Source organism: Sarcophilus harrisii, chromosome 5 (genome assembly GCF_902635505.1).
Source record: "Sarcophilus harrisii chromosome 5, mSarHar1.11, whole genome shotgun sequence".
Lineage (NCBI taxonomy): Eukaryota > Metazoa > Chordata > Mammalia > Dasyuromorphia > Dasyuridae > Sarcophilus > Sarcophilus harrisii.
The window spans coordinates 10305418-10332227 of record NC_045430.1 but is presented as its reverse complement, the minus strand read 5'-3'; the positions used below and the strand labels follow the sequence as shown (position 1 = coordinate 10332227).

General features: G+C 55.7%; 1 protein-coding gene across 1 annotated transcript; it reads left to right on the top strand.

The window, feature by feature from the left end:
• The first annotated feature begins 295 nt into the window (after positions 1–295).
• ACO2 (aconitase 2) lies at positions 296–25849 on the top strand. Its single transcript, XM_031940651.1, has 18 exons — positions 296–404; positions 15359–15501; positions 16850–17108; positions 18911–19003; positions 19296–19454; positions 19573–19723; positions 20231–20335; positions 20467–20558; positions 21578–21683; positions 22282–22439; positions 22534–22607; positions 22696–22807; positions 23011–23133; positions 23234–23389; positions 23935–24126; positions 24625–24757; positions 24976–25097; positions 25409–25849. The coding sequence occupies exons 1-18, from the start codon at positions 369–371 to the stop codon at positions 25541–25543; spliced, it is 2349 nt and encodes a 782-aa protein (XP_031796511.1). The 5' UTR covers positions 296–368; the 3' UTR covers positions 25544–25849.
• The last annotated feature ends 961 nt before the right edge of the window (positions 25850–26810 follow it).

Genomic DNA, 26810 nt, shown 5'->3' with positions numbered 1-26810 from the left:
TGAGACGAGAGTAAGCATCCTCGGGACGCTCAGACGGGGCTGCCACCAGTGACAGCGATGGCCTGAGCGCGGACTATAACGGGACTGGCTCCCTGTCATTTGGCTGCTTCCCTAGGCCCGCCCCTTGTCCTTCTCGGCCAAGCCCTCCCCCGGGTTCCACTCTCGATGGATGAGCGTCGGCCCCGCCCCCTCCCTGGGACCTCCGGGTCCTCGGCCCTCCTGGGCTTCTCAGGCTCCGCCCACAATCCAACCCGGAGGCTCCGAGGCAAACCCCGCCTTCTTGCGCGTGTAGGCCACGCCCCCGAAGGCTTTAAAGGCGCCCTCCGGCGCGTCACTTTCACGCGACCACATCTTTGTCAGTGCACAAAATGGCGCCGTACAGCCTGCTGGTGGCCCGGCTGCAGGTGAGCGCCGGCCCGCGGGTGGGTGGGCGTGCGGCGGAGGCGGCGGCCGCGGGGCCGCGGGCGGGAAGCCGCGGCGGGAGGGAGGCGGCCCCGCCCCAGCCCCGCGAGGCGGGCGGACGGGCTGTGGGACCGGGCTGGGCTGGGTCGGGCCCGGCGCCCGAGGTCAGCGAGGGCGTCCCCGCCCCGCGGCCCTGGGGCTGGTTCGGGTGGCCTCGGGGAGCTGGGGCGGTTCCTCCTCCCCTTGCTCTGCCCGGCATCCGGCCGGTCCGGGCGGCGGCGCCCGCGGCCTCAAGGTGAGGACAAGGTGACCGGCCGGCGGCGGCCTCGGCCCGCCCAAGGTCACGGGGACGGGGCGCCGGCCGGGGAAACCGAGGCCGGAGACCCCGCCGCCGCTGGCCGCCGGCAGATCGGAGCGCTCTCCTGGGGCCCGCGCGGGAGTCCGGGGCGCTGGAAGGCCCGGGCAGGCGGGCGCCCGGGACGGAGCCGAGAGCACGGGCGCGCCGAGCCGGCCTGTAGCCCGTGGCAAAGCCCGAGGGCCGCCGGAGCCCCCGCTTGGCGTGAGGCCCCTCGAAGTGACCCCATGTCCCGCTGCTGGTCCTCTGGGGGCTGTGGTGGAGAAGATACAGGACTTGTGCCCCTGCCGCGGGGGGCGGGGGGGGTTGGACAAAAGTCAGCCCCTTGGCAGTGATACCGCGGCCAAGGCTGCGCTTGGGACCGCTGAAAGGGCGCGGGCGGCCTCCCTGGCTACGGAGGGGGCACAGAGACAAGAGGAAAGCCCCCCTCCCAGAAATAGAGCCCCTGGCCCATTATTCTCTTGTTCTTCCAAACTGTCTGTGGCCTGACCAGACACATACCGTGCCCCACAGTGCCAGGAAGAAAAGTCGGCAGTTACTGGGCTTGGCAACTAGGGACATCTCTGCCCGTTTTCATTTCCGCTACTTCCAGTGTGTGGGACCGTGGGATGTCGTGAGAAGAGTCTCAGACTGGGGGTCACACCCTAGCTCCTCTGCTTATTAGCTGGCTTGTTCTGGCCTCAGTCTTCTCCGCTGGAACATGGGGACATCCTCGTACCTCTCCCTCATTGAAGAGCAGGGTTCTGAGTTGCTGGTTTGTTTAAGTGTCTCCAAGAACAATCCGAGTTTGCATTGCTTCTCCTTTTTTTTTTGGTCAATTCATAGGTAGCCTGATACCCATCAGTCAAAAACATTTTCAGTAACTATCAGGCCTTGGGAACATGGAGACAAGTTAAACGGTCTCTGCTCCTCGAGGAGCATATGGTCTGTGGGGTGGGCAAAAGCCGTAAACCACATAAGTGTATCAATTTATGTAGAAAGAACTACTTGATAAGTTAGGGGCGGAGGACACCAGCTGCAGGCTCAGCTTCCTGGAGCGGAGAAGGGGACCCCGAGGGAGATGAAGGATCCCAGACACAGGTGGGGCAGCATTCAGTGGAGGTGGCACCAGTGTCTCCATAACCATTAAGACCAAGGCCTGTAGGAGCCGATTAGGAAGTGGTGGTGAGCACCTCATTCTTCCCAACCTCTGGGACTGGGGGAGGGCTGTCCTTCACCTTGTGCCCTGGCATCTTGCTCAAGAACCTGTATATCCTCAAGGGTTGGATTCTCAGCCTCTTGCAAGGCTTATCTTTGTGCTCCATGTTGTCAGAGAGCCTTAATGTCACACAATAGCACTTGAAAGCACTGACCGCAGCAATTGTAATAGAGAAATGAGTGAGAAAACGGCGTAACGGACAAGAAGTGGGACAAAAGCTTTGGCAGAGCCGGGTGGAGTCTGATGCCTGGGGTGCCCAGCACGGGTGGGTGGGCTGCTGATGGGGAGGGGTGGGGCAAGTAATCCTCTCAGGTCTTTAGCTTCCCCAGCGTTGTGAGTGCCTCTCCAGGGATTTTCTTGGTATGGACACATCTTTCTCTTGGCTAATTAGTTACTTTGTGTAAGTGTTCCCTGATGAATGACCAATATGCTTGGCAAGAATGGATTGCTTTAGGGGCAGCTAGCCAGCCCTGAAGTCGGGATGACTTGAGTTCAAATCTGCCCTCAGACACTTAACACCTCCTAGCTGTGTGACCCTGGACAAGTCACTTAACCCCAATTGCCTCAGAAAAAAAAAAGAAAAATGGAATGCTTTAGAAAGACTTTTTCCTTTCTTGAACTCTGGAACTGCTGATTCTGGCTTCATTCTTGGCTGATGTATGACAAGTGTCAGGAGATGGGGTGTGTATTGATTGCCCCCGGGTGAGAGCTTTTGCCCAGGTGCAGGGTGGACGAGGCAGCCGCTGAGATCCCTGCCAGCTCAAGAGATTCCATAACTTGTTTCTGATCATCGTATTTCCCCCCTTTCCAATGTCTTCGCACGTGAGCCATGGGGTGTGTTCTGGATCCCTGATGAGCAGGAATGCCGGTCTTACTTTGGGAAGAGCACTGTCTAGACAGAGGAGAAGCTGGTTGGGGCCCCCCTATAGTTTTCACAGCTGGCCCTGAGACACATCTGGTCCCCATCTGGGGAGCCTGGTTCTGCCTATTGGATTTTGATGGAAGCCATGGCCCCTCTTTGGTCTCCGTGGGCTTAGACTAGCTCTGTAATATGTCTTCCAACGGAAACTTTTATGATTTTGTGATGTCACATGATAATATTATTTTGGCGTTCCATCCATGTCGGAGACAGCCTGGGATCAGGAACCTTGTGTTCTCCAGCGCTGACTTAGCCAGCGTGCGGTCTTGGGCAAACGCTCGTTAACCAGAACTCAGTTGTGGCACCTGTAAAAATGGCGCCACATAAGGCAGTGTGCTTGTACCTAAACAGAGCATTGTTACAAAAGGTCAGATGCTGTTTATAGTCTCTTTTTTCCCCTGAACTTTATTTCTCATCTTCTCTCCCTCCAACTCTTCCCCAAACTTGTCAAGCACAACAGATCTCCACATTGGCTGTGGCCCCTGTGAAATGTAGCTTCATGGCTGATGAGCACCTTATTTCTTCAGGAAATCAGAGCTCGTGGTTGTTCATTGTATCACTAAGTCTTTCAGAGGAGTCTTGTGTGGACGGCATTGCTGATGCTGTGTACATTGTCCTGCTGGCTCTGCTTCCTTTGCCCTGGAGCAGTTCATACAGGCTTCCCAGATTTCTCTGGATCCATCCCCTCCGCCAATCCTGATCACACAGTGGCTCTCATCCCATTCGAGTCCCGTAATTTGTTCAGTGGATGGGTGCTCTTTGGGTTCTAATTCTTTGCCACCGCAGAAAGAGCTGCTGTCAAGGCTTTTGTACACAATGTTCAGTTTATACATTTCTCCTTGGATCTTTTTGGAGCACAGGCCTTAGTAGTGACAGGCACAGTTTAGTAGGGGAGTCGTTTCAAATTGCTGTCTACGGCTAGCTCTTTGTTTAGGAGTCCCTTCTAGCTTCAATGAAAGGGAGGCACTTTGGGTTCAATGAGCCTCTGGCTTGGGAAGAGTACCCAGAGACACTTTTTCTTGGAGCTGCTCCCTCCACAAGGCAAGCATCCCTCGCTGCTGTGGAGAGGGGCTGCTCCTAGCTCCCCCTTCCTCCCTGGTCCAGGGATCTACTGGAGCTAAGTCCAAGTGTCCGATCCGGGCAGAGTCCTGTGTCATGGGCTGCAGGGAATTGGAAGCAATTGGAAGCTTGGATGTTTTCTGTCTGATAGAGAAGGCATCAAGGAGAGAGCTGGGGAGAGAAGAGAGGGATGGGACTGATGTGTCGGGGCAGGCTGGTATGGGGAAGGGGAAGCAGCCTTTGACATGCCCTTTTATGCCCTTTGACATGCACAGGTGTCAGGGCTATTGAGATAAAAGGAACAATGAACAACCCTTCTCCAAACGTTGACCTTCCTTTTTTAAAAGTAAGAAAAGGAGGTTCTAGGTTAGTCTCCTTTTCCCTCAGTGCGCTGTGTGGAGAACACTGACAGAGAAGTGCTCCCCAGTGAGGGGGTCGCTGCTTTAGGCCTGGCACTGTGCTAGATTGCATTTGCAGACACGGATCTTCGCCAGCCCAGTTTCCAGAAATACTCCCGGCCCCCATACTTTTCCTTTTTAAACATTTTCCTTGATAGCTATTGTTTTTCACATCACCAGTCTCCTTCAGTATCCTTCTCCCTCCCAGGGAGCTAACTCATGTAACACATAGTATTTTCAAAGAGGAAAAAAAGCAGCATGACTGATGCCCTGAAAACAATTTGTGCAATGGCCTCCCTTGGGGCCCTGCCCGCCACAGGGCCCTTGTCTTTGGGAGTAACGGCTGGAGCAAGTGGTAGCTGAGCTGGCATGGGCCGGCCCCTTCACCACTCTCGCCAGAGGATTGCAGTGTCCCTCGAAATGAAGGCCTTGCCCAGCCGCTCCCCACAGCCCCCTCTGCTCCCAAGGCCGCTGCCCCGGCCCAGGCTATCATTATGTAGACGGGGAGCCGCCCCATTCTCAACCACAAGTCTGGGCTGCTCTTTCTGTGTGTATGCACACAGACCTTGGTGCCCCTGGTGGAGACCCCCTCCCTAATGAGTCCTCTGCTTTCCTGCCTCCGGCTCCCCTCTGTCTGTCTTTCTAAGCCCCCCTCAGGTCCCGCTGCCTCCAGGCTGAAAGAAAGGGGGAGCAGACTCTTGTCTGTATCATATTCTGTTTTATAGTGGGCTGGAGTCGAGGAGGGCAGGACCAGGGGGTCAGGAGCCATGTCTTAGCCCCACCTTCTCGGTGCTCACAGGTAACATTGCCTGATGCAGGGGGGATATTGGGGGATGTCTGTGGGAGGCGGAGCAGTTAGTGTGTGTATGTGATGGCAGCTGTGAGTACCAGCAATGTATGGCTAGGGCTATACCCAGGACTTCTCTGCTTGGGAGCCCACCCCTCCATCTGCTGCCTGCCACTCTGGCCACCAGCTCTGAGCTCATTGAACCTAGCCAAGGTTCTACCGAGACCTGATGTGCCTCCGCCCTGTGCCTGTTCTCATGAGCCAGTCAGCCACTTCCTAGAAGGCTCAGGTTGGGGGGCTCCTGCTGTGTGTGACTTTCCCCAACCCTCTGCCCCCTCCCACAGCCCCTGTGGTCTCTGTAAAGCATGTGGACTGTTCTCTTGGGCCTTGTTGCCTGCCTTGTATCCTGCCCTTGCCTACTCTCCCGGGAGAGTCCCTGGAACATGGGAGATGTTGAATAAACGATTGATGGAAACTGAGGCTTATAGCTTGGTCTGGGGCTTATCGCTGCTTTGGCTCTTCCCTCTGTGTACTTCACCCATCAGTAGCGTGCATCTCTCTCGAAGCCGGACCACTGTGGCTCAGAAGTGGGTCATCTCGGCCAGGCTCACACACAGCTGAGTGTTGGAGAGCTCTCCCAGCCTGCTCAGGGTGACCTGAAGAAAGGTGGCCATTCAGTAGGAGGCTGCCCATTATGCCCCTCCTGGCCGTGAAGTTTTCTGCGGGTGGAGATCACATCTTATAATCTTAGTTTGGCTCTTGGCTTCCCGTCTACTCTCCGAGTCAGGCAGGACTCGGGGCAGCCCCCTTTCCCACAGGACCAGCTTCCAGAGACTTGAAGACCGCGTCAAGGTTATTCAAGGTCACAGAGCTGGGAGCTGAGGGCCCAAGTCTCCTGTCACTGCCCCTCGCTACACTGCACCAGCACATGACCGTGGGCCCCCGTCTGACATTTTGCTCTTTGCTGCCTTATGTGGCGAAATTGGCCCATGGTCTGGTTCTAGGACAGCTGGTAAAAGTTAAAAATGGCTCTCTATGAGTTGGACACAGGCCAGAAAACTGTTTCCTTTGGACTTTACCATGCTCAGGCTGAGAGTCGGCAAAGGGGAAGTTCGGCCAAGCCACAGGACTGAGACTGAATTTGCTGACCTAGTCCGATTGGCAGGCAGCTGCTGCAAGGGCCAGGTGGTGGGTGAGGGCCTGGGGGTGGGCCATCCCCTCTCCTAGGGCTGGAATGCTGGCTGAGACCTTTATCCAGAGGGAGGGAGAATCCCCTTCTCGAATGTTTATTAAGTGCTGGTTGTGGATTGGTTCTGGAGATACAAGAACAAAAGCAGACTCCTCTCTCAGAGCTTAATCCCTTCACAGATAAGTAAATGAAAAGATAGGAGGAGGTAGTGCTTCAAGGACCTGGGGAGATCCAGGAAAACCTCTGGGAATCAATGAGAGACAGAGGTAAGGATGGTGTTTTCTGAAAAAAGGGCCTAGAGGGGGGAGAGGGACCTCTGTGTATGTGGGGCACCTCACGCAGAGCAGGGAGAGTAAGTGAGGGCTGTCATTGGCCTGGGAAGGGTTTTAATTTTCCTAGATCAAGAGCTGGGAGGGATCTTGGAGGATTTGGCTAAGGTCACACAGGAAAGCAGCATCCCTATTCATGCTGCTGCCCTCCCGTTTACTCTGCAGTGCAGGATCTGGGCAGGCACGTGACCAGCTTCCAGTACTTCCAGAGATCGGTGTGGACACTGCCTCCACTAGGGTACAGGGGGCTGTCGTGGCCTGAGGAGCTGCCTCAGAGGAGAAGGGCATCCCCTCCTGGGGCTCTTTCAAGTCTCTGAGCTGTGCCGGTCTCGGACAGGTCACAGTGTGGGGAAGCTGGGCCAGGACATAGTAGGACCATCTGAATGTCTGCGCCTTGGCTTGGCTTGCATGCATCCAGGCTTACCCCCAGGGCACAGGAGGTGGTCCCACAGAGATCCTAGGGGTGCTCCGCAACCTGTGGTCCTGGTGCAAGGGGGGCAGATGAGAGGGTTTGTAGAAGGGGTAGCATTGGAGTTGTGGACCAAGGCGGGGTGGGGTTGGGTGCTGCAGAGAGTGGACCGGGGCTCTAAGGGACCTGCCTGTGGGGGGCAAGGTGAATAGTTTAACTTGACCTTGGATATCTTGGCAGGAAAAGTATGGGAATATGCTGGATGGATGCCAGCTATCAAGGGCTTTGAATGCCAGGCCAGCAAGTTGAAGCTTCTGGCTAAATGGGCCTTGTGTTGGTAAGAACTTTTTCCAAAGGCTTTCCCCCCAAATTACCAGCTGACAACTGGAGGGCCCTGGGAGCCCCTTGGCCCCACTTGCGCCTTTCAAGAAGCTCATGAAGAGCCCTGTATGTTTTATTGTAAGAAAACCTTGTGAAAAGTGCCAGATCCACGGGCCAGCCTCACAATTACTCTGGATGGGAGCTCCTCATTGAAGTGTTCCACGGGCAAAAAAGACTGTTTCCTACAGAGGAAATGTTAGAAAAATTCTTTCTTATGAAGAAGATGACTTAAGAGAAAGAACTTCAATGTCTTCCTTCATGCTGGTTGTCCATTTACTTCAGTCAGGGTTCTTGATCTTTTGGGGATTGTTTATTCTATAGGGATTCTTTCTCAGAATAATATTTTAAAATGCAAGTACAGGGTTACAGAGGAAACCAGTTATATTGAAATACAGTTATCAAAATACTAGAAAGTAGGATTAAAACTCCTGATTGAAGAGTAACGAGATAGGGGGAAAGGATCCTGAACTAGCTTCTCCCAGGGCTGCCATTGGCTGCTAGCTGTGACCTTGGTGGGTCCCCTCCTGGCTCTGAGCTTGCTTTATCTGTCTAAAGGGGCAGGTTTGGGAGGTGCACTATTGTGACACTGGTTGTTTCTTGCTGGTATTGACAGCATGCTAACATGCCATTAGTCAAGCCTGTTTCCTTCTTCCCCGTGTGACTGCACGACCCTGCTGACATCCATAACCAGCATCCTTTTCCCCGTACTTCTCATTGCCAAAGAGGAGAGTCCCCCTGTCGTTAACAAAAAAGGGTGAGTTACAAAGTGGGGCCCGAACGCAGGAGTTTGCTTTTCACCTGGGGGACTGCAGGGCCCCCGAATAACCTCCGAAAGGGCTCCCAAAGGGCTTTGCTGAGAAATCTGAGCAGAGTGGGGCAAGCGGAGGTGGAGAGGAAGCACAATGACCCTCATCTCCACACTCACACTCGGCTCTGGCCAGTTGATCCCAGCCAATATTTGGAACCAAGACCACGGGGCAGAAACGGGCTGTGCTTTTGTGATCTTGGGCAAATGAGAGTTGATCTTTGGTAACATTTTCCAACACATGGTCCCATGACTTTTCTGAAGCTATGTAGTGCTTCTGAAATAGAAGCTTAGCCTTTGACCCCATGATACTATTGTCAAAAGACATAAAAGAGATCAAAGAAAGAGAGCTAGGGCCCACTTACACAAACATTGAGCAACTCCGGGATGGCAAAGAACTGGAAACTAAGGGGAGAATGGACAAGGTGAGACATGGAGCCAGGAGAACAGTGTATATATTGACTGTACACCATCAAGGGTGGTGCCTTTGAAAAACTTCAGAACTCTGAGCAGGGTATGGGTCAGCCCCTCCTGGAGACTGATGGCAGGCACCCGGCCTGCCGCCACGGTTGGATGTGGCCACCGTGCCCCATTTCTCTGTCTGACTCCCATAGAGGGCTTTTTTTCTGATGTGGAGAAAGGAACATCTGTGAACAAAATATATAGAAGAGTTTAGGCAGGAGAATGTGGGTACTGACATATCAAATGGAGTATTTCTAGGGAATATATAAAGTTACACAATAGAGCCATAGTTTCTAACACAGATCACTTTGGGGAGGTTTCTTTGCTGATTTCTAATTAATTTTTATTATAAAAACAGCCCAGAAATTGAGGGTTGTGATGGCTTGGAGCCCATGGCTAGGAGCCCTGCTTAATTCCTTGGCCCCAGGCCATAGCAATGGTTCTTATCTGGTACTTTGTATTAGTCTTTAGAGCCAGGGGTTAATGTTAATGAGCATCCAGGGTGTTTATGGTGTTTGTTTGGCACTCCATGAGTTTCCTGAACCAGGAGGAAGTCCTTAGTGTCTGCCCTCTAGGAACTAATGAGGAACATTGTGTCCTTCTGTGTCAGGATGGCAGTGGGCCCAGTGGGCATGTACTTCAAGAGGATTTCTCTGAATTCAGAATTGATTAGAACGGCAGCTTTGGGGCCCACATTGCTGAGGTGAATACACTAACTGACCTGTCTATGTCACGATCAAACCCAGAATTTTGGCCAATGTTCAGGACTGGATGGAACCTCACAAAGTAAAACATTCTCTTCTTATCACAGTTAGGCTGTGGGCCCTTCATTGCAAAGTCCAGCTCCAGAGAAAGCCGAGAGTGTGAATCTGAAATGAATCCAAGACCAGGCCGAAGATGAGCTTTGCAATCTCCGGTTATTAATCTTTGGGCCAGGATTTATATAGTCTTTAAGCTTGTATTACATTATTGCTAGCTGCCTTCAGGTGACATCATATACATGGCTAATGCACAATCCATACTTGGACATTTCAGTATCCACCTTAACAATACCAAGGTACTTAGCAACACAGAACTGTAAATAGCATAATTGTGGTGCTCATCAATACCAACAGAATACTTGTGATTGTTTATCAATATTGTCATATTAATATATTTACCTCAAGTATGTTTTTAATTCATTCTTAAGGGCTAAATAATATAGTTAAAATGCCTTGCTCCTGACGTAAGCGTTCTCCACTAAGATTGTCCTAAATTTATCAAGTATGTCTTTATAATTCAACGTTAGAGAGACGGTGAGCCAATATGAATCATTTGCCCTAACAGAGAGCAGGTAATACCTGATTCAGACTTTTGCCGTTCATGGACTTATTCGATACCGGCCCTGTACACATTGTCATTTAGCTTTTTCTGTTCTCCCCACCAGACAATCTTCCCTGGCCAGTAACCAAGTTCTCGTGCCCTCCTCTGTACATTTAAAGCCCCTCACTATTGTTTTCTACCTTGACCTGACCTCCCTCAAATTTCCCTAAGCATTAATTAGGGTAGTTCTTCTCCCATTCAAAGTTCCCATACCCTCCCTGGGATTCCCCTCAGCCAGATATTAGGATATTATCCAGTCAAAGTAGTTCATACAAAACTTCAGGATGTCTACACTCTGAAAAGAGCTTGCTAATCCGAGTCTCCATTTAGTAAACAAAAAGTCTTTGCATAGGAGGTCTCTGAGAAGCATCACAGTAACTCGGACACTTGGCTTTCCACCAACCCATTCCACTGTTGGATAGTTCCAGTTGCCCGGAATTTCTCCATTCAACTGGATCCACATCTGTCTCCATAAGGATGAATGACACTGTTGCTCCTTCTCTGGGCCCAGACAGGATTGAATTTAATCCTTCTCTCAATGAACAAACCTTCAGATCTCAGGACACTTCACATCCCCTCTGTCTTCTCTCGGTGGTCCTTCTAAAGTGGTTTTCTTGGCAAAGATATTGGTCTGTTTGCTATTTCCTTCTCCAGTAGATTGTGAGTTTTTCAGGCTGAATTTGAATTCAGGTCTTGCTGACTCCAGATCTCTCTCTAGATCTTTATCCACTATGGTACCACCAGACTGGATCCACATTCCTAATTCTCTGGACTGTTGAAGTAAAGCTCTAGAGGAAGCCAGAAGGGAAAGGTGATGAGGAAGGAGGGATGCTCCTGTGATCAGAGGCAAAGAGGAAGAGGTTTGAGAAAAGGAGAGGGGAGGTCATGGGCAGTGGGCAGCACAAATGGGGTGCTGAGGCAGCAGAGGTTCCTCAGTTGGTGGTAGATAGAATTAGCTCAATGCTGAGACTTTGTGCAGGAATGATGGGATATTGGGAGGGATCCTGAGTGAAGATGGCAGGAGGTCAGCTGGACGAGAGAGGCGGGGAAGTGATCCTATCTGACCCTCTGATCAAGGATGGTGCAACACAAGGGAACCAGGGAACCTGGAAGCTATCCTCTATAACAGTATTTTTTTAAACATTGATTTTTTTTTTTTAATTAAAGTTATTTATTTTTCAAAATCTTTGCATGGATAATTCTTCGACATTGACCCTTGCAAAACCTTATGTTCTAATCCCTCCCACCTCCTCCCCTAGAAGGCAAGCAATCCATTATATGTTAAACATGGTAGAAATATATGTTAAATCCAATATATGCACACATATTTATACAATTATTGTGCTGCACAAGAAAAATCAAATCAAACTGGGGAAAAAAGAAAATAAAATGTAAGCAAACAAAAAGAGTGAAAATACTATTGTGAACCACAGTTAGTTCCCACAGTCCTCTATCTGGGTGCACATTATCCATCGTAAATCTATTAGGATTGCCCTGAATTGCCTCATCATTGACAAGAGCCACGTCCATTAGAATTGATCATCGTATAATCTTGTTGCCGTGTATAATGATCTCCTGGTTCTGCTCATTTCACTCAGCACCAGTTCCTATAAGTCTCTCCAGGCCTCTCTGAAATCCTCCTGATGATCGTTTCTTACAGAACAATCATATTCCATAACATAATTTATTCAGCCATTCTTCAACTGATGGGCATCCACTCAGTTTCCAGTTAATCGCCACTACAAAGAGGGCTGCTACAAAACATCTTTGTACATGTGGGTCCCTTTTCCCTCTTTTAAGATCTCTTATAAGCCCAGTAGAAACACTGCTGGGTCAAAGGGTATGCACAGTTTGATAACTTTTTGAGTATAATGCCAAACTGCTCTCCAGAATGGTTGGATATATTCATAGTTCCACCAACAATGCATCAGTGTCCCAGTTTTCCTGCATCCCCTCCAATATTCCGCATTATTTTTTCCTGTCATCTTGGCCAATCTGAGAAGTGTGTAGTGGTACCTCAGAGTTGTCTTAATTTGCATTTCTCTGACCAATAGTGCTTTAGAGCACCTTTTCATATGATTAGAAAGTTTTAATTTTTTCATCTGAAAATTGTCAGTATTTTTAAGACAAAAAACTGAATAAAAGTAAAAACAACATAACTGACCAGTACATTGATACTGGGACAGTCTATGCAGTATAGCCTGCTGGGTGGATGAGGCAGGGGCCTCTTGTTGTCCTGACTTTTGCTTTTTGGTGTGGTTCTTTCATTCACCTTTTTGGGCACCTCCGGTCCCGTTTGCCTGGCTCTGTCAACTGTCTGCAGCTGCTCAAGGCATTCCTCCCCTGCTTCTTGGGAGTCTGTCCCTACCATTCTTGCTTTGTGCACTGGGCTCCTGAGATCAGAGAAGACACTTCCTCGGACTTGTATCAAGGAGCACTACATCTCACATCAAGTTTTATCCCTGTGTGTTGGTTTCACTTCCTCTGAAAAATAAGATTGTCTTTGGGATGGCTTTCTGGAAGGGAGAAGGCTCTATGGGAAGGGATCCCAAGCCCAATTTCCAAGTGAAACCAAAAGACAACAATACATCATCTATTTTTGAAAGGTAGATCCTTATTGATTAGTTTGAGCCACTTTGGACCTTGTCTGACTCCTGGGGTTCTCTTAGCTCCCCGCTACCAGGGTATGGGGAGACGGTGCAGTCCCGGTGGTCTGCCCTTGTTGAGCCATTCCAAGGTCAAAGCTGAGGTTTCCTTTCGTCCATTGGGAGGACCCTGGAGGAAATGTGGGGTTCTCCTGCCTTATGCTCTCACCTTTCCAAGCCGAGATTGCCTCACTCCATAATGAATGGGATGAATGTTTTGCCAGACTTCGCGTAAGAGGGCCAGGCTGGGCCCCATCTTGCAGTCCGGGAAGACTTCTCATTTGAGTAAATGATTTATGGTCGGTTTGAATGAATTTGCACTTTGGCACTTGGAATTCGTGAGTTCTTACTGGGGAATATTTGTTCTTGGTCCCTGGACCTGTGGCCATGGTAGTAAGATATGTGTTTGCACATGAGGGAATTGTGAACTGAGTCACCAACTGCCCCTAGGCCTTGTGTCCAGTGAAGGGGAAATGACTGTCCTAGAGGTGAGCTTCTACAGAATCCATGTGGTCAGGTCTGAGGGTCTCACTGAGAGAGGGACATTGATGAACTGGGTTGTGCTTGGAGGGTAACTGGGGCATCAGCACCCCAAGGTGCAGGAGTTGGGTTTGGGAGGGAGCTGTAGGTTTTTAGTGCTCTCATGAGGGTAATGGATCTGTCTGGTTCTGCTTGAGCCCAGAGGCAGAGCCACAGACTCCAAGGGCTGGCAGGGAGCCCCGGCGCCCACTAGTCTCTGCAGCATACCCCTGACAAATGCTCTTCAGACTGCTAGCGTTGAGCCACACTTGTGGACGCTCAGTGAGTACTGGGAGCCAGGGTCTCCCTTCGAGTTAGGGGGTCCAGCCTGCAACCAGCTGAGATGGTTTGCTGTGAACTGCAGACCTGCTTTCTATGCTTGAAGACAAGGAAGCATATGGCCTGCCTTCCTTCCAAAGTTCACGATTTTGTGCTAAGATCTCACGCCTATCAGTGTTGCAGAGGCTAGTCAGGCATGACTGTACCTTGACCCAGGTGTCCCTTGACTGTTGGAGATACTACTTGCTGGGGCCTACGGTTTTTTACTCTGGCCCGCAGTCAGCAGGAGGAGGAGGGCCTTGGGGAGACCAAGGGGAGAGAGGTGACCATGACCATTTGGGTCCAAGGGACTGTGAGGAACCGGGCTATTAAAGGTTTCAGCTCCCTCCCCTGCCTTCCTTCACAGGACAAAATGCCAAGACCCTCAAGGCCTAGGAGGACCTTGCCTGAGATTGGCTCTTTCTCCCTTCTTGCCTCTCCCCACACCCTCAGCTAACTCACTCTGCCCCTTCTGCTGCTTTAATTGTCTTTCTGTGTTCAAAATAAGAGCTTGCATTGGACATAATTATTGAGAGTTAGAAAACACAATCTGTAGCATCTGTACGTGGGATCCCATACTTCCCAGAATGATTGTGAGGGTGAACTTGTGGACTCTGGGTCCTCCCCAGTGTGTGCGGCCCCTTCTCTTTGTCCCCATCTTCCTGTGTGGCCTCTGGGCTGTAGGGCCCCTTAATGGGAGCCTTTCCATGAGCTTGTGCTGGGGAGCTATGGGGCTGGAGCCCAAGGACCTGGCCATTGGCATCTCACTCAGTCTCTCTGGGCCCAGGGTCTTCATCTGGAAAGTGGGAGGGTGGTCCTCGGTGTCGGGCCATGTAGGGGACCCTGGGTCATCTCTCCTGAGTCAGGCTGTAGAGATAGACTGTAACGGAGGCTCTCAAAGTTGGTCTACCTGGAAACCCCTAGCACTTCCTGCTACTGCTCCAGGCATCCCATGTGGTCCTCCCCAACGCTGGCTTAGGAGCATGAGCTCGTCAGTGCCTTAGTGGCTCCGCGACGGCCTTCAGAAGCTTTGGGAGTTTCCTGGGGCTCTGCAGCCGGGCAGTGTGGCCTGGTGGATGGGCAGCCTCTGGCGTGTCCCTTATTGCCGAGGAGGAAGCAGTGAGGGCTCCCACCTGGGTCCTGTTCCTGGACCTGCCTCTCTCGGAGCTGCTTCTGTGCTGGGGTCCTTCTTGTGGCATTTGTGCTACTGTGGGCTGTGTGGCACAGGCAGCTTCCCTGGTCCGGCTGGCACCAGAAACTCGGGCAGGCCTGCCCATCATTCCACTCCTCAGATGTGGCTCTGGTGGCCGATGTTCCTTGAGCATTGGGCCAGGAACCTCGGGGTGACGTTCTTGGGTTGCCGCTACTGTTGTCCAAGTAGACGAGGATGTTGAGGTTCAGAGGGGCAGCTACCAGCCTCTGGTAACTAGGTAGGGTCCAGGCGTGGACTTGAACCCAGGTCTCTGTGACTCCTACACGAGGGCCCTTCTCTGTGACCCCTCTCTAGCTGGGGGACCTCCCTGCCAGCTAGTGAGGAGAGCTCCCAACATGAGCCAGATCCCTGCTCCCACATGGCATCCCCCAGGGCCTCCGCGACACATGGGCAAATGCAGGGGCCCTTGGGAAGGGGCTGCCCTTTGGAGAGCTCACAGCGTCTCTCTCCCGAGGACACTGTGGGTCATGGGCCGCCAGAGCTCTCCCTAGGTGCTCTGGGCCCCAGGGTGGGGGTGGGGGTCTGTACCAACAGCGTTTTATCCAGACCTGCAGCTGTGCATGCCAAGTGCCACTTACTCCCTTGTCCTCTCCTTACTCTCTCTGCAGAAGACTCTGGGCAGTGGATTCCGAAGGTACCATGTGGCTTCCGTCCTCTGCCAGCGGGCCAAGGTGGCCATGAGCCACTTTGAGCCCCACGATTACATCCGATACGAGCTTCTGGAGAAGAACATCGACATTGTCCGGAAGAGGTAGGAAAGGCCTTCCGGGAGCAATGAAGTAAGGGGGGAGCTGGGCCCTGCAGAGTGCCAACTCCTTCTAGGACTATAGAGCCTGGACCTGGTCCTGGCTGGCTAAGCAAGCTCACTCCTCATCCTTTAAAAACAGACTTATTTTCTCTTTTTGTGAAGAACTTGGTGACCTCCTTAAGGGTCCCCTCTTGGGTGTGCTTTAACTTGTAGGACTTTATCCAGCACACATTCCCCCCCAGCAGGAAAGTTGCTTGGCCCTGCTTGGGGGCTTTCATTTTTTTAAGGCCGGGAGGAACTGAGGAGGAAAGACTATTCTTTTCTCCCCCCCTCCCTTCTATTCCCAGAAGGCACTGGCACAAAGGGTATTCTCCAGCCAAGGGTTTAGACAGATGGACCTGGCCAGAGAAGGCACCGGGGTTGCCTGCCCCGGGGTTTTGGAGAGGAGCGGCTAGGCCATGTGGGGTTCCCAAGGGGCAGGAAACTGAGGCAAACAGAGGAAAAAGTGATTTGAGCAGAGTCCCACAGCTGGGAAAATCGAGGCCAAATTTGAATTCAGGTCTCCTTGACACGGGGCCTGAAGCTCTATGCTGTCAGACCCCTTTGATGCCCCATAAAAATGGGGACTATGAAGAATTCAATGAAACCCAAGAACATTTACATGAAATGAGAAGTGACTTGTGCAGAACCAGGAAAATTACTTTCATGGTGACTACACCCTTACATCAAAGGCCCCCAACCCCTGACTGCTGGGTTCTGGTTCTAGTACCCCAGCTCAGCCCTAGAGAATCGGCTAATCAATAAAAGCACAGTGAGGAAATGGGCCCTGGCTGGAGGTGCCCAGGTCACAGTGCAGCAACCCCTCCACTCCGACAGGGAGATGCGTCCCACCCAGCAAAGTCCTACAGAATTGATATAAAATGAACACAAGGCAGATTAAGGGTGAGCGGTGGGGCTGGAGCCCTTTGGAAGGAAACCCAAGGAGCACATCCGAGGGAGGAGGGCAGTCAGACCTGGGGTACAGCCGGGAGCCCCCAGGCTGTCTCTCCGAGGAAATGCTGCTCCCTTCCTGGCTGCAGTGGGAGGCAACGGATGTGTAATACCACGTACGCTCTCAGATGACACAAGTCTTATAGTTTTGATGGACCTTTTTTTCCTCCTTTATGGAAGGGAAAGCTCACTGGGCCAGGAAAGGGGAGGGATATACTCTGAGATCAGCATGATACAAAATTAAGGGAATCAGTAAAAATGAGAAATGGTTGTAAAAAACCCCAGCAGGCTGGGGGAGAGAGATTGGGGACCAGCATTGCCGGCATGGACTCTGCCCCACCCGGCTCTTGCTTCTGCACAGGTTGAACCGGCCGCTGACCTTGTCAGAGAAGATCGTGTACGGCCACCTGGATGACCCTTCCAAACAGGAGATCGAAAGGGGCAAGTCCTACCTGCGGCTGCGGCCAGACCGCGTGGCCATGCAGGACGCCACCGCGCAGATGGCCATGCTGCAGTTCATCAGCAGCGGGCTGCCCAAGGTGGCCGTGCCGTCCACCATCCACTGTGACCACTTGATCGAAGCCCAGGTCGGCGGCGAGAAGGATCTCCGGCGGGCCAAGGTGCGTAGGTGGCAGCACCGAGGCCCAGATTCCCCGTGGTCCTGTGGGAATGCCGTGGAAGCAGCCTCTGCGGCCTGGGGGATGGACATCGCACCCTGATCCCCAGCCAAGGCCCCTGGACAGCCCGACTCATGGAAAGCTCAGAAAAAACCTCAGAAAGCTCACGGGCCTTCTAGGCCTGGTCAAGGCTTGATGCGGCTTCTCTGCCCTCTCCGTTTTTGGGGCCTTCTCACAAACAGCTCCCCACTGGGGTCCTGTAAAATGGGTTTCAAGGTCACTTAGGGAGACAAGCCCCGGACCCCAGCTGCCCTCTACATCCCTTCCCTCAATATCACTTCCCTTCCTGGGTGGCCCCTGCCGGGCCCCTCCCCACCCTTCTGTCCTGGGTCCCTTCCGCTGCCCTTGCTCCGACTCTCCTGGGGGAGCGGGCCTGACTCCCTGGACCCCTGACACCAGATGCTTGTTCCTGGCCGTGGCAGGGAAGTCCAGGGTGGGCCTGTCCAGTGAGGGGCCTGCAGTTCCCTTGGAGCATGTGAAGAGCCTCCCTGCTGCTGGGGGCCCTGCCTTCACCCTCTGGCTCTCCTGGGCTAAAGCTGCTTCCCTCCATTGCTGGGCTGGGGACCACAGCAGCTCAGTCACAAATGCAGCTTGGGTTGGCCGGCTTTTCTGGGCTTGGTCTGTGCCTCAGTGGCCTCCCGGAGCCTCTCTTGGGCCGGACGTCTGTCGCCCTTGGGATCCGAGCCCAGAATCTGACTCTCAGTGAGGCCGCTTCAGAGACCTGGGGCTAGGGAGCCTCCTGTCAGGAAGGGATGGGGCCCAACTAGATTACAGTGTCCTTGGGAAGCAGCTAACGAGCCAGATGAAAGGAAGTGAGATGTAGGAGACCGGGCGGTTTAAAACTCGGTGTGTGGCCCGAGGGGGTCCTTGGGCATGTACCCACAGCCCCTACTTCTGTCTGCATCTGGGCCTCCAAAGGCCCACAGGGCCACAGGGAGGATTCACAGGAGATGGCCTCTAGTCTGTGAGGGACTCAACTGGGTTGGGGCCCCCAGCTCTCACCCACTGTTCCCCAAGCTGTGTCCCTGCCCTCCTCCCTCCCCCTGAGCATGTGCTCCTTACATTAGCCCAGCCCCAAGAGGTGGGCGCTTTTCACGGGGTCTCTCCAGCGGGCCCAGAGTGGGCATCACAGCTCAGGAGTGGCCTGGCGCTGGCCATCGTGTCCTCCTCCCAAGGCTGCTGCCCTCACCGGCCCACGGCCCACTTCCTGATGCCTTGGGCCTGGCGGGCCCCCGTGCCTTAGGAAATGAGGCCCTTTGGGGACGGGCCTTTCCGTCTGCTTGTGAGTGAAAGCTGAAGCTAGAGCCTCCCGCTCCAAAACATGGCTCTTGGCCCTTCAGAGCTGGTCCGATCCCTCTCCGTGACACCTGCCCAGGAACTGGGAGACTGTGGTCATCTCCCCTCAGGCCTTCCCTCGTCCTTCTGGGGCGTGCCCCCCCCGGCACCCATTAGAGAAGTTGTCCTGTGTCCTCAGTCTGTGCATGAGAGCTGGAACCTGAGTTTGGGGGTGCCATCCCCCCATTTTGGGCAGGCTCCTATCTAAAACGGAGGTGGCCAATAGGAGCGAGCCGCCCAGTTCCAGGTTGTGGGTCACTGCTGTTCTGGCCACATCGCTTTCGGCGGCCTGGCTCCTGATGCCTGCCCAGGCTTCCAATGAGAAGTGAGATTTGGGGTGGGCAGCTTCGAAGGCGCCCGTGAGCCCCGGACCCGGGCTTATGCCCTTCCTTTCTCTCTTTGGTCACTAGGACATTAACCAGGAGGTCTATAACTTCCTAGCAACAGCGGGCGCCAAGTACGGGGTAGGCTTCTGGAAGCCAGGCTCAGGAATCATTCACCAGGTGAGGAGGGGGTGAGTGAAGGCATAGGGTGGGATGGGGAGACACCTTCACTTCCTCCTAGCCGGGCCAGGGGATCAGGCTTCTCCAGGGTGATCTCCCTTTTGTTGTAACCCAGTGGCTGTCCCTGCCACCACCTGACATGGGTCCAGGACTAATGCCCTGGCAGCAGCTTCCAGGGCTGGCATGCAGCCCCCTTGGGATGGGTGGCCCTTTGTATAGTGCACCCGGCCCATTGTGCAGACTTGTCGAGGGCCCCCAGGGGCTGGGCTCCTGATCTCCACACCTTTTCCAGATCATCCTCGAGAACTACTCGTTCCCGGGAGTGCTGCTGATTGGCACAGATTCTCACACCCCGAACGGGGGCGGCCTGGGGGGCATCTGCATTGGGGTCGGTGGAGCTGATGCTGTGGATGTTATGGCGGGCATCCCCTGGGAGCTGAAGTGTCCCAAGGTGAGGTGGATCCAGCCCCCGGGGGCAGGCAGGGGTGGCCCTGGGCACGGACCCTCTCAGGGGCTGGCTCCCCCAACTCCTGCTGCCCTCATTCCCGTCCTTGTCGGGCCCTGCTCAGGTGATTGGCGTGAAGTTGACGGGTGAGTTGTCCGGCTGGTCCTCTCCCAAAGACGTGATCCTGAAAGTGGCTGGCATCCTCACTGTGAAAGGGGGCACCGGAGCCATTGTCGAATACCATGGGCCCGGCGTGGACTCCATCTCCTGCACTGGTGAGGGCACTTGGGCGCCAGGGGCGGGGGGGGGGTATGGGCTGGCCAGGGATGGCCCTGCCCGGAGATGTGGGTAACGGCGGGCTGGCGCAGGAGAGCTGCCCCGGCACGTTGACCCGCCTCTCACAGACTCTCCATCCCTGAGCCTTCCCAGTGAAATGATGGAAGGAGGTCCTGAACCTCAGCTAGCTGTTTAGTGAGAGTAGAGCCCCCTTTCCCCCTCCAAGTTCATTTACTTGACATCTGCCCACTGACCTCTGGGCGCCGAGCAGCCTTTGCCTGGATGGGGCCTGTGCGGGGGCTGGGCCTGAGCCTCCAGGCCACCTCTCTCCAGCCTGGACTTCGGCCTGGGGGCTCCTCCCTGAGGCACAGATGTTCTAATGGGCGGCCGAGGGGCGAAGGGTAAAAGGGGGCCCTGGAGCAGGGGCCCTGCCAGCCGGGGGTGGGGCCTGGCGGTGTGAGTGACCCCACTCTGTGCTCAGCCCTACTGGGTCTCTCTCCCCACAGGCATGGCGACAATCTGTAACATGGGGGCGGAAATAGGGGCCACCACCTCTGTGTTCCCCTACAACCACAGGATGAAGACGTATCTGAACAAGACCGGCCGGGGTGGTAAGGGGGGATGCAGGGGGCGGGGAGGGCAGCTTCTCACTTCTCACTCCTTGTGCGCACGGTGGGGGGCTAATGGGGCTGGGATGAAGGGGATGGGGGCGTTGCTGATGGGGCCCCTTGGCTGTTTTCAGACATTGCCAAGTTGGCTGATGAGTTCAAGGACCACTTGGTGCCTGACCCCGGCTGCCACTATGACCAAGTGATTGAAATCAACCTCAATGAGGTAAAGAGGGACTGGGCCCGCGGTATTTGGGGGCAAAGTGGAGGGGGCTGGGCCGCGGGACTTGTCCGGATATCCCTCCAGGTCTTAAAGGTGGCACCTAAGGTCCCCACATCCAGACTGGGTGGCTGCCTGGGGACTTTCTGGGCACGAGAAAAGTGGGTGGGTGCTGGTGCATTAGGGCCTGAATACTGGGGGCCTAATGGGGGGCTCTCCAGCAGAGCTCCGTCTCTATCACTTTGATTTCTGATTCATTTTTGTCCAGAAGTCATGGGGTGAGTTGGCAGTGGGGGTCACGGCTCTGGCCAGGCTGTCCAAAATGGCAGGCTTGGTTGGAAGCTGACTTCCCCCTCTGCTGACCCATATCTCATTGCCCCAGTTTGGGCTTTCTGAGCTTTGGGGTATGTGTCCTTGTGGCTGGGTGTGCCCCTGGGGAAGCTGCTGCCCCCCAGGCGCCACTTCAGGATGCTCATGTGAGAAGGGGGGAGGGGGGACAGCTCTGTTTTCTGACAGATCCTGGCAGGGGGTGGAGGACCCGTCCCCACTTGGGAGACATGGCCGGCTCTGGGTCTTGCCCCCTGGCCTGGTTCTCTTTGTGCTGGAAAGGGCCTTCAGCCAGGAGCCTGCTCCAGGGGTCTGGTCCCCACCGCTCACACCCCCCTTTCCTAGAAAGAGCTCCAACATGGTGTTCTTGGGGGCGCCTCCTTGTGGGAGTCTGAGAGCCCCTGGGAGTCCGGACTCGGCCCCTGCCCTCCCTTATTCGGGAATTAGGACATCTGGGCCTAGAGGAGCAAGCCGCAGCCAAGCCCACCTTCTGCCCGTGGCATTACTTGCTGGGACGTGGAGCACATGCACTCACGTACCTCAGTTTCCCCCACCTCAGACAGGGAGGCACAACTGACGCCAAGGGAGCCTCTGGGATCCTTCCTGTCCCAGGTGTCCAGGAAGAGCCAGTTGCTCGACTCCCTTCCCCCCTCATCCCCCTTGTTCTCAGATAGAAACTGGCATCTTCTCTCCTGCAGCTCAAGCCCCACATCAACGGGCCTTTCACCCCGGACCTGGCCCACCCTGTGGCCAATGTGGGAGCTGTGGCGGAGAAGGAGGGCTGGCCTCTGGACATCCGAGTGGGTGAGCACGCCCTGCGGGAGGGGGGCATCGCCCAGGGGCTCTCCCAGCTGCCTCGCGGGGGCCGTGGCAGGTAACAGGAAGGGGCCAGACGGGTTCTCCAGGCTGGGGGTCAAGGGGGCAGAATGGGGGAGCAGCGGAGAGTTACCTCGAGGAGTGAGGATCAGTCTCCCAGGCACCTCGCCCTGGCAGAGACGCTGGCAGGGAGGAGAGATGGGCACGGATGTTCACACACACGTGCATCCTCTGGTTGGCCTGGAGGCTTCCATGGCATCACCTGTGGCCAGAGATCTCGGCCTTGGCCAGCAGCCAGACTTATACAGTGACGGAGCGCCTCCATGTGGCTCCTGTATGGCCAAGAAGGCCCGGGCCCCTCAGAGCTGGAAGGATCCTGATGCCGGGCTTCTGGGCTACACCTACTAGTTTGGGGCTCAGCCCTGACCTCGGCCCTCCCCACCCCTGGCTCTGGAACATTGTGGTGCCCTGAGCCGCTTGGGCCAAGCCCCGGCCTGGCCTCCTGCTCTGGGCTGGGGCGCGAGCCTGTTTCTTCACATTGGCCCACCCCTGGAAGCCTTCCTGAGCCCCCTGCCTGCTCCCCCAGGGCTGATTGGCAGCTGCACCAACTCCAGCTACGAGGATATGGGGCGCTCGGCGGCGGTGGCCAAGCAGGCCCTGGACCACGGGCTCAAGTGCAAGTCTCAGTTCACCATCACCCCAGGCTCCGAGCAGATCCGGGCCACCATTGAGAGAGATGGCTACGTGAGTGTCCGGGGCCTGCGAGGGCAGGGCGGGCCGGGCCCTTCCTCCCTCTTGCCCTACCCGGTGACAGTTGCTGCAACCTTCCTTCTTGCAGGCCAAGATCCTTCGTGATGTGGGAGGCATTGTCCTGGCCAACGCCTGTGGCCCTTGCATCGGTCAGTGGGACAGGTAAGCAGCCGGGGCCGGGGCCAGAGAGGGGCCTGGGCGGCCCAGGGGCCACGCTCAAGGCCGGGCCCGGCCTCTTCTGCCCTTGCAGGAAGGACATCAAGAAGGGAGAGAAAAACACCATCGTCACGTCCTACAACAGGAACTTCACGGGCCGCAATGACGCCAATCCTGAGACCCACGCCTTCGTCACCTCCCCAGAGGTGAGTGGCCCCGCCTCGGCCCCTTCACCATCAGCGTGGATGTCGGGCAGCTTGTCCCTCTGGGGTCCCCGGCACACGGCGGGCACTTCATGAAGGCCAGGCTCAGACCGGGGAGCCCGCTGTGCGCCCACAGCAGCTAGGGCAGGCTCGGGGCTCTGGAGTCAAGATGGGGGGCCCACCCTCAAGGCTTCTCTCCGTTGCAGATCGTCACCGCCCTGGCCATTGCTGGCACCCTCAAGTTCAACCCAGAGACAGACTTCCTGACTGGCAAGGACGGCAAAAAGTTCAAGCTGGAGCCCCCCGACGCGGACGAGCTGCCAAGAGCGGTAACTGCCCGTGCAGGGGCTGGGGGCCGGAGGGCGGGGCTGGGCCGAGGGCCACCCTCTCTCCCTCGCTGACCTCTCCTCCTGGCCTTCCCCCGCACAGGAGTTTGATCCTGGGCAGGACACCTACCAGCACCCCCCGAAGGACGGCAGCACCCTGCGTGTGGACGTGAGCCCCACCAGCCAGCGCCTGCAGCTCCTGGAGCCTTTTGACAAGTGGGACGGCAGAGACCTGGAGGACCTGCAGATCCTCATCAAGGTTAGCGCTGCCCACCCGCCCTGCCCGGGGCCTCGGGCCTGCCCCGCCAGGGCCTCGGTCCCAGGGTGGGCACTTAGAGGAGGCCTGGGACAGCTCGGGGCCTCACATCCCACTTGGCCCAGGCTTGCGTGTGCTCGACCTGCCCCAGCCCAGGCTCCTGATTAGGTGAGGAGGGGCTCGGCCCACAGCCACCCCAGGGGTGCTTCTCTCCACACCCTCCTTGGGGCCGCCACATCCACCCTCCCCTTCTGGGCTGTCTTGGCCATTTTTAACATTTCCCCCATTATCATGAGGCAGCACTTCTGTCCCCTCCTCCTCATGTCCCAAGCTTGGGTGAATGTGGGCACCCCCAAGGCTGGCACAGTCATGGGCACATGGCTGGCAACTGATGACCCCCCATGTCCTTGACCTCCCCGAGTAACCATGTTAGACTCCCACCCTGCAGGAAGTAGTCTGGACACTGGGCAGCGTAGCCTTCTCTGCCCTCCCCAGGTGCCTCCGCACCTCCCACCGGGGCATCTGACCTTGGTTCTCACCCTGCCCAGGTCAAGGGGAAGTGCACCACTGATCACATCTCTGCGGCTGGCCCCTGGCTCAAGTTCCGGGGCCACCTGGACAACATCTCCAACAACCTGCTGATCGGCGCCATCAACATAGAGAATGGGAAAGCCAATTCAGTGAGGAACGCCGTGACGCAGGAGTTTGGGCCTGTCCCGGACACAGCCCGGTATTACAAGGTGGGCCAGCAGGGCTGCGCCGGGGCCTGGGGGGGAGGGGGGGAGCGGAGGGGCAGTCTGCGGAGGATTAACAGGGACAGGTTTTGGGAGAGGTGGAGAAGAGGAAAGGTTGGGTCTTTGGAAGGAGAAGCTGCTGGGGCTGATGGGAGGTCGAGCCCTGATCTCAGCACCCCCTCCCATCCCCAGCAGCTGTGTGACCTTGGTCAGCCGGTCCCAGGGGGGGCTGTGAGAGGGAAGGGCTTGGAAGCAGGGAGCCCGGAGAGGATACAGCTTGGGGGCTGGGTCCAGAGTGTCTAAGCCCTGGCAAGCTGGAAGGAGGAGGGGGAAGAGGAGGAATTGGGGGGTGGGGAGCAGCACTGGCTTAGAGTTCCTGCTGTGTGGCGGGGCCTCAGGGAAGTCTAAGGTCCCAGAAGCAGGAGGTTCTCTGGGCATGGGGTCCCCTGAGGGCAGAGCAGGGAGCACCCCTCACACTCCCCAACACCTGCTCCCTTCCCATAGAAAAATGGCATCAAGTGGGTGGTGATCGGAGATGAGAACTACGGGGAAGGGTCCAGCCGGGAGCACGCAGCGCTGGAGCCCCGGCACCTAGGGGGCCGAGCCATCATCACCAAGAGCTTCGCCAGGATTCATGGTAGGCTGGGAGGCCTGGTGGCTGGTGCTCCTTCCCAAGGCAGGATCAGGTTGTGGCCTGGTTTGCCTGAAAGGTCCGAAATCTCCTCCCATGATGCAGCCGGCCCTCGAGGCCCCAGATGGTCAGGCCTCTGGAGATGTGATGGCCACAGTCACCATCCCCCCTGCTCTGGGGCCTGGACCGGGGTCAACTTTATGACCCCTCATTCTGACCCGCAGAAACCAACTTGAAGAAGCAAGGTCTGCTGCCCCTGACCTTCGCTGACCCCGCTGACTATAACAAGATCCATCCTGTGGACAAACTGACCATCCAGGGACTGAAAGACTTTGCTCCCGGCAAGGTAAGCAGGCATCCTGTAGGGAGGCCCCCAGGAACCATCAAGTCCACTCCCAAGAGGAGGACATCGGGGCCTGGAGGACAGTGACCCAAGGGCAGCTTAGTCACAGAGCGAGGGGGTGAACCTGTGTCCTGATTCCTAGTGCGGCAGTCTGGGGCCCCAGGCACACTGTGGCACCGCCCCACAGGCCGCAGGCACAGCGGAGGCTAGTCCTGGGTCCCAGCTGTCCCTGTGGGGAGGGGCAGGGTCCTTGGTGGTCCCAGGTTATCCCAGGCCAGGAAAATGAGGCCTTCTCTGTCCTCGGTTCCCTGCAGCCCCTCAAGTGCATCATCAAACACCCCAACGGGAACCAGGAAACCATCCTCCTGAACCACACCTTCAACGAGACGCAGATCGAGTGGTTCCGGGCAGGCAGCGCCTTGAACCGCATGAAGGAGCTGCAGCAGTGAGGCGGCCCGGGCCCCCGCCCTCGCCGTTGGACTTAGCTCTGGCATCGTTGGCAGAAGAGCGCTTCCATCCTCCATGTGTGTGTGTCAGAAACGCCGCCACCGTAGCCCCCTCCCGAGTGAGCCTCGTCCCAACACTCCCCAGGGCCGGGGCCTGGCGCGGCCCCCATACCCACGGGCCCCCCCAGCCTGTCTGTTTTTACTTTGGATCGTCAGACTCCATCTGTCTAAGAGGTCTTTCCTCCCCGATCATTTCATTGATGGCTGAAGGATTTTAAAAGAAAGAAAATCTTTTTTTTTGTTCTTCCAGTTCAGTGACTATTTCCTTGTCCAAGGTGTGCTTGTGTCCCCTGAGCAGCTCCCTCCGGGCTGGGGCGAGTGGAGCAGGGCCAGCCAGGCCGGAAATAATGGCATTTGGCCTTGGACCTCTCCTTGCCCCTGCCTGCTGGTGAGTGGGCACATGCACAGCACACAGGCACGCACGCACCCCCTCCTCCCCCCCAGATTTCAACCGAGATCCATCCCCTTGGGATGTCTCATGAGCCTGGGCCACACCAGTGCCAAGAGTGGCATCCAAATTCATCCTTCCCAGGCTTCCTCCTCTTTAGGAAGGCTAGGTTGGGGGGAAGGGCAGAGTACCCGCTTACTGCCAGTCCAACAGGCTCCTGGAACCACCCACCTGAACCCTGCATGCTGGCAGGTAAAAGCTGAACCTCACCACCATTGTCAGGGAGCGTTTAGGAAGCACCTACTACGTGCCTGGCACATGAGACACAGCAGACAGAACATGGGGCAGGCTGGCTGGGCTAAAGACTGCCAAGTAGTTGAATCCAGGGGAAGTTGTGGGCGGGGGGCAGTCATTAGAGGAAGAACCTGAGACTGAGGTAGGCCAGACTGGTGAGCCTCCAGGGGATGCCACCGACTGGGAAGGCCTTAACCTTTCAGAGGGACCCTAGAGCCTGAGCAGAGGAGACATGGCAGCTCTGAGGAGGCTGTACATTCAGCTGAAGGGCGGGGAGATGGTAATAAGGAGATTTGGCTGGGGGGGGGGGGGGGGGGGGGGGGGGGGGGGGGGGGGGAGAGGGGTGGGAGAGGGTGGCCAGAGCAGGGGCTGGGGCCTTTGAAGCTGGCTGCCAAGAGGAAAAGGTCAAGCTTCCACTCTAAAAGGGGCCCAGGCAGTGGGGGGGCAGGTCCTCTGGGCCTTCTCCCCACCAGTGATTAGCCAAGGACACTCAGTGACAGTGAGGGACCAAACCCTCAGCCCACTGGC

What these genes read in the sequence shown, in the direction of transcription:
- ACO2 (XM_031940651.1), top strand. Translation starts at nt 369, where the DNA reads ATGGCGCCGTACAGCCTGCTGGTGGCCCGGCTGCAG. An exon ending in ATCGACATTGTCCGGAAGAG is followed by an intron (nt 15,502 to 16,849) that starts GTAGGAAAGGCC and finishes GCTTCTGCACAG; the next exon opens with GTTGAACCGGCCGCTGACCT. An exon ending in GAACAAGACCGGCCGGGGTG is followed by an intron (nt 20,336 to 20,466) that starts GTAAGGGGGGAT and finishes GGCTGTTTTCAG; the next exon opens with ACATTGCCAAGTTGGCTGAT.